The sequence below is a fragment of the Montipora foliosa genome, chromosome 1 (genome assembly GCF_036669935.1).
Source record: "Montipora foliosa isolate CH-2021 chromosome 1, ASM3666993v2, whole genome shotgun sequence".
Taxonomy (NCBI): Eukaryota; Metazoa; Cnidaria; class Anthozoa; order Scleractinia; family Acroporidae; genus Montipora; species Montipora foliosa.
Window position 1 is genome coordinate 3,668,710 of NC_090869.1, and position 7,500 is coordinate 3,676,209.

General features: G+C 39.6%; 1 protein-coding gene across 1 annotated transcript in view; it reads left to right on the forward strand.

The window, feature by feature from the left end:
* The window catches only part of LOC137996724 (enoyl-CoA delta isomerase 2-like), an 11,083-nt gene extending 7,478 nt beyond the window's left edge, over positions 1-3,605 (forward strand). The window contains exons 6-8 of the mRNA XM_068842319.1: positions 369-579; positions 1,101-1,244; positions 3,371-3,605. Coding sequence (XP_068698420.1) covers positions 369-579; positions 1,101-1,244; positions 3,371-3,523 — 508 coding nt within the window. The 3' untranslated portion in view covers positions 3,524-3,605. The remainder of the gene's footprint in view (positions 1-368; positions 580-1,100; positions 1,245-3,370) is intronic.
* The last annotated feature ends 3,895 nt before the right edge of the window (positions 3,606-7,500 follow it).

Here is a 7,500-nt window from a genome sequence, read left to right on the forward strand (position 1 = left end):
GCATTTTGAAGCAACAAGGATAATAAAGATGTTTAAAAAAGCATTTAAGCAGGTGTTTGTCAATTTTAATGTGAATCTCTGTAAAAACAAAGGATTTCTAAGTTCTATTCCATGTATTCGTATTCAGGAATACGGTCAATCGAACGCACTCTGGGTAATAATGGTACCACCACTGAATTAATCAGTTTTCGTAATATACTGGTAATTGTAAACAGCTGCTGCTGTGCTATTTTCAGCCTCAACACTGCAAGAAATAAATATTATTTTATCGATGAAGTGAACTGTTTTTACAGCTTCATCACTTATTATTGACACTAATGTGACAGATGTTGAATTCATATTACTATGTTTTCTTATTTCTCTACAAGGAAATTTGTAGCACACTTCATAGACTTCCCAAAGCCTCTGATAGCTGCAGTGAATGGGCCTGCAGTGGGAATATCAGTGACAGTAATGGGTCTATTTGACTTGGTGTATGCCTCTGACAAAGCAACATTTCATACACCTTTTATGGAACTGGGACAAAGTCCTGAAGGATGTTCCTCGTTTCTTTTTCCAAGGATAATGGGACCTGCCAAGGTATTGAAATAGAGGGGTTTTTTTAACTGATTAATCGTCGCCTTGTCTGTAGATAGCCTCTTCAGTTTTTCCAGGGAGTGTGACTCATGAGGGGTAGTAATTAAAGCCATGTGTCCAATGAGTAAAAGCTGTGAGAAATGAGTCTCTCCATTGTAGCCTAGTCTTTTCTTGGCATGGCCTTTGCCTCTCATAAGACTTGCATTGTCAACAAAAACAGGAGATCCTGCTTGCTGAGGCGATCTCTTGTCTCTGTTTATTTATTTAATTGTATAGTCTAAAGTTAATGCAAAAATGACAATTATTAATATTCTTTTTGCTAATATATTGAACTTACTAATCCTACTTTACAGCTAATGAGGCTTTGTAGTTCACATGCCAATTTGACTAGTGAGTCTAATTAACATGGATAAAAATAATAATAATATACTAGCTGCCATTTTTGGCATTTGGCTTAATGCCCATTCACAATAAAATTTCTTCAACAAATTAAAGTCAACGGATTGAATATTCTGTTTCTTTAGGCTAATGAGATGCTGCTTGCCGGACGCAAGTTAACTGCGCTGGAAGCCCATCATTGTGGTCTTGTTACTGAAGTAGTTTCTCACAATAAGTTTTCAGAGGAAATTCAAAACAGAGTACAGGCCCTGGCAAAACTGCCTCCCAAGGTGAGTACAGCTGTATATGCTCTGGGAGCTTGGTTGGTGGCATGATCCTACTAATGTGGCCCAGGTTCCATTCCTGGGGGAGGGGGGACTCCCATATAAAAAGGACCAGGGTGCTCGTTGGAAATTTTGAAAAGAACCCCTAAGAGGTACCAAGATCCTGTGTTGTGGGTGTGACATGAAATTTTTTTCACCCCTAAGAGGTACCAAATTATGGGTTTTAATTATTAGTTAATTGCCAAATGTCTCCTGTCATAATTTTTTTGGTTCAATACCCTAAAAGGTAACGCTAAAGCTCCTGCTGTGGACCTTTTGAGGCTGCATGACCACCCTAAGAGGTACCAGAACTGCTTTTTTAACCCCTAAAAGGTACGACGAGCACCTCCGTCCTTTTTATGTGGGAGTCCCCTCCTCAGGTTCCATTCCCGGATGCAGCATCATATTTAGGTTTGGTTTGTTGGTTTTCTACTCTGCTTCAAGACTTTTTTCTCCAGGTATGAGTTTCTTTTTCTCCTTTCCTCAAAAACCAACATTTGATTTGATTTAATTTGATTGAATTCTTTCTACAGTGTCCCCAAATAGTGCCCTAATTAAAGCAATAAAGAACTTGACAGTTAAACAAAGTTCACCATCATCATTACAAAATAGGTGGAAGAAAGAAAACAAAACCCACTGGATTTCACAGATTTCACTCCTGACATAGCATTAAACTTAATTGAGGAACGACAGAAAACATTAAGACTTCAAGGAAACTATAAATAATATTAATACAAAAAAACCTAACATCATCTGCATGCACAGGAAATTATTGCTTTTTCAGTATACTACAAAAATGATAAAGTACATAACCATTCTGGTAATCAAGATTGCGATTACATGGAAAAATCTCAGCCCGGTTAGCCAAGATCCCGGCATCATAATGTCGGGATCTCGGCTTACCGGGCTAAGATTTTTCATGTAATCGCTTTCACCGGGACAGCCAGGTTAGCCGGGCAGCGATTTGTAACCACATTATGGCCGATTTACACGGTACGATTTGTGTCGCACGGGAGAGGCTTACGACAGGCCTACGACATGACTTACGATTGTCGCAGCGTTTTAAAACATGTCTTAAAATGCTACAACATTTTTTCTGACGTACACAACAATCGTAAATCATGTCGTGGGCCGTTTTCGCATGCGACAAAAATCGCACCGTGTAAATCGGCCCTTACTCCACTTTAGAGCAAAATGGCCCACTGAATACACGTTTTTTATGTTTAAATAAAAGATGTATTCGATAGCAAACCTTAAGGCTTCTTTAAATTTTAGAATGGTAATTTTTAGTAGCAATGTAGCGAACCAAACGCCTCTCCACTTTTTTTTGTTGTTGTTATCTTTTTTCACGCAACATATTCTCAATTTAACCCAAGCCGGACTGGCTCATCTCATGTAATACCAGGCTGAAACTCATCCCGGCAAACCCAACCAGCCCGGCTCATAACGATCAGCAAACAGCACCAAGAAGACGGAACCCCTAGAGGATATTTCTAGCTCAAGAAAAAGGGAAGAGATTAAAAAAAGGAATGACAGATAACTTCTCGTAACATATTACGGACACACTGTCATTAGGGGCTTTTTATGGCACAAATTATCACAGAGCTCTGAATGCGACCACGGTTAATTTCGCATCATGGATGGTACCACGCCTTTCATAGCGCGTCTCCGTTTTAAGGGCAGCAGTGAGCTACACCTTTAATTTTTTAAATTTAATTTAATTTATGGCAGTTACCCAGGAACCTCCAAACACTCTCAAATTAGTTGTCAGGAAGACCCTGCATCCGATCTAATTGAAAAGTTGGTTTCTGAGGAGAGAAGAGCAGAGCAAAGAACCAATAACAAACTTAACTCACATATGACCACGAGTCTGCTTGGAACCGTTGAAGGAGCAATGATACTGTGGTCTTTTAGTTAAATGCTCAGTAGTCAAAGCATTTGGTCCACTGAAATAGACCTATAATAAGATATCTGTAGCAGGGCTACGTGATCCCAACTTTCGATACAATTTTGGAACTTAGTTTTTGACCCTGAAGGAGAAAAAAAAAATTGCTGCATTTTATAATTATTCTTTTGTTTTGTTGTCATTCTAGTCTTTGCGGTTGTCCAAGCAGTTAATACGTGACTCGTTTCGTGATCTGCTACATGATACAAACGAAAAGGAAGCTGCTTTGTTGGAAGAACGCTGGCTTTCTGAAGAATGCATGCAGGCTATTATGAACTTCATGGCGCGAAAATCCAAGTGATGATTCACAAGGTTATTGAATGGACTTTCTTTATAAATCGTATCGATAATTTTGGGGCATTAAAACAGGATTACTCGTTTTATCTCGCCGTGAACAGTTTGACCCCAGGAATCACATCACATGGATGACTCGGTCGAGTAAATTCGAGTTGCCCTGGGGAGAAGAGCTACTCATCTTAGGGCCGGCCCTCTTCATCTCCAAAGGCTTGTGAAGTAAGGGCATTCAATGTCCACTAGCGCGCCCCTGGGCCAGGTTCGCCATTGATACGCGGCTCAACATTTGTTGTAGTTCTTGTTCAAGAATGTTGAGCGGGGTGTCAGTGCAATGATTAATGTTGAAACGGCCATTCAACATGTTAAATCTCGTCGAACGAATCGAAGTAGAACGAAAACAGAGACATGCTGTATTCTTTTAAAATAGAGGAACCGTAGCCAGGGTAAAACATATTAAAAATTGTAAAAACGTTCACTGGCTATATATAGTTAAAGGTTTCGAGCTTTCGGCTGTCAGGCTACAGCCTTCAATGAATATGAATGGAAAAAATGACAACTGAAATAAATACAAAAATAGGTGAGACTATAAAAAGAATATATTAAAACGTGAAAACCAGTCTCGCCTACATAACTCCATGGGCAGTCGGCACAAGATATTTTGTAAACCACGTTTGGTTGAAGATCGATCGGAGGTCGGGACTTAGGAGATGGAAACTCCTGTTTTTTTTTAAGTCTTGAATGGCTTGCTGACAACTCCGATCGATCTTCAACCAAACGTGGTTTACAAAATATCTTGTGCCGACTGCCCATGGAGTTATGTAGGCGAGACTGGCAGATCCTTTGAAACTAGAAAAAAAGAACACATGAGGAATGTGAAGTCTTAAGAAGAGGCTCCAACATCGCTAAACACGCTTGGTCTTCAAATCATTCTATTGACTTTAAAAATTCCCAAATGATTAACAAGGGTTCTTCTCGTACCCGCAAGACACTAGAATCATGGCACACCGCCTCGATAGATCATGCAGATAACAATTCAAGGCCGCTCCCTAATCAATACTCTATTCTTATAAAAAAGAACAATTATTTTTTTTTTTGACACTTTTATACATAGGTATATATTTTTTCCCGTTTTAATATATTCTTTTTATATATAGTGTCACCTATTTTTGTATATATTATAGTTGTCATTTTTTCTATTCATTGAAGGCTGTAGCCTGACAGGCGAAAGCTCGAAAGTTTTAACTATATATAGCCAGTGAACGTTTTTACAATTTTTGATACTTGATGTACGGACCAATTATTATTTAAAAGTGTCCAAAAAGTTAATTACCGCTTGTCTAGTATTAAATCGTGCGAAACGACGATTGAAATTTGTCGTTCGACCAAATTCAGTTTCTGAAAGCTCGAGTAATACTAAATCTAGGGATGAAAAGACGGTTAAATGTACTCCAACTAACGAGATCGAAAACGCCCAAATCGGACTAGGAAGTTTCTCAAAGCAAACAAATTGGCGGATCAAGCATTCATGAATCTCGTTCAAGGAATTATTAAAAAGCAAGTTACATTTCGAATAGTTCTTACTGGTGACTTTAACGACGACTGAATAAGAAAGATATCTGTTAACGAACAATCCGTTCAACAGCCATCGAAACAAGAGAATCGTTTGTTTTGACATTCAATAAGAGACTGGTTCGCTCATTGCTAACAATAAATGTCGTTAGCGATAGACCGTATTCAAAAATGGCGACCAAGAAATTATTCTTTCAAGTGAAGCTATGATCCTCGCAGTTATGAATGCAATTTTTGCAATTGCGTAAAGAAGCCTGAAAAATTCAGGACTTCAACGGGGTTTGAACCCGCGACCTCGCGATACCGGTGCGACGCTCTAACCAACTGAGCTATGAAGCCACTGACGTTGTGAGCTGGTCATTTGTGGGTTCTAATGTTCCCTTGAGGAATGAATCAACGATGAAATGATGTATTTCAGTCCTTCAAACCCCGTTGAAGTCCTGAATTTTTCAGGCTTCTTTACGCAATTGCAAAAATTGCGTTCATAACTGCGAGGATCATAGAGCTTCACTTGATTTCATATCCGCAGTTCATATATGATCCATTTCATATATCGTTTCATCGTTAAATTATTCTTTTGTCGTTGTGCTAAAAATCCTCACTAGCCTCACTTTGGAGCAAAATTTTTTTGAAATTGTCCGTGCTAATGAGGCCAGTGAGGGTGATTAGCATAAAGACAAAAGACAATTGCTTGGCAGCCATTTATGAATACGGTCAATTTCATTTACCATTTGATGTTTGGCCGGCGGCGAGGATAAAAACGTGTTTTAAGGCATGATCCCGAGAAGTCGTTCGGCCTGGAATTCTTTCCGGTACGAAAGAACGGCAGATTGGGACAATTGTTTCCTACATCGACTCGATGGAGCCATGGTGCCAAGATACCGTCTTTTTCTTCCAAGTCCGGCTTTTGACTGAACGCCCATAAGTGAGGAGAACAACTGAATCAGGCAAATCTTGCGGGTTGAAAAGTTGTACCATATCATGTAAACTTCCCATTGTACCGGATTTAACTTCGTACCAGTTTAACATTTCATTACCAAAGTGGCGCCTGGCGTCTTCGCGAACTGTAGACCTAATTTTCTTATCACGCGAAGAAGGTGTGTGGATTGAATTTTCATTGTTAGGGCATCCTCGATGTGAAGCTCATCTTTCGACGCAATTCTAGTCTAATTTGAATCGTTTCAAGTCGACAATTTTCTGATCTACTTTTCCGACTAAAACAGAGGGGAATCAATCGGGGAATGCGCTTGTCTTACTTTCTCCCTTTCGGTCGTAAACGTGTATCCCTTCCTTTGACCGAAGGAGGATTTAGTCGGCTCCCTTGCATTCTTACAGTCCCAACTCACCGTCGAATGTGCCTGTTTCTTGTCCAAGTTTGTCTTTTACGTGACACGAAACGTTCACGGCGTATTTGGGGTGCGACATGGCCTGGGTGGGGGCTCTCCTGGCGGGTTAAACCAGAAAGAGCTCATGCAGTTGTCTGCAGGGTGGGTGACCTTAATCTATGGAAAGCCATAACTTTCTTATGTAATCTTTATTCTTTTGGTCTTGAAGTTTTGTCTTGTTGTGGTGAGGTTTTGTCATTATTTGACGAGATTTGATGGTTACGTGTCAGTTGTGTTTCCATCAAGATATGAGGTCTTCTTTTAACGAGCTGCAGTGTTAACATTTTATGTGGTGAGGTTCTTTTATGACGTCGAGTTTCTTTCTTTACTGTGATTATAAACACTGCACGTCAAAAGAAGACCTCAATACATCACATAACCAGCAAACCACGTCACATAATGACAAAACCTCACCACAATAATGTTGCCACAGTACACTATGACAAAACTCCAAAACGTCAAGGCAAAACTTCAACTCCTTCAAGACCAAAAAAAAATAAGATTACATAGGAAAGTTATGGTTTTCCATATTAATCGCGCCGTCGCTTGCGAAAGGGGACATTATGAGGTACAAAACTTAGCAATTCCTTTTTTTTTTGCTTTCTGCTCTTACAGTTTTTTCCTTTTATTTTACAGGATTTAGTACTTTTGTAGTTGTAGTTTTCACAAATGGTTTTTAGGACCAGAAATTTTTTGAAGGAATATGTACCGCGTTCTTGTTGTCGGTGACTGCCCAATGCCTATTTTTTCCCCGGGTACTCGAGAGTATCCACGAGCTTCCATGGTACTTAAGGATATTTATGGTGAGCGACTGTACAAGCCCTCATTTACACGGCAGAAAAAATTTTTGGCACGGATGGAAGTGGTATGCGTAATATCAAAAATACCACATGCTCATGCATGCTCTCACAAATTTTTGCTGACCAAAGACAAGAAGGTTCATCAGAGAAACGTTAGTCCTGCACGCGGCTAATCGTTTACACTGCACACTTCATCCGAGCTGTGCTAAATTTTCAGGATCGTGTACCAG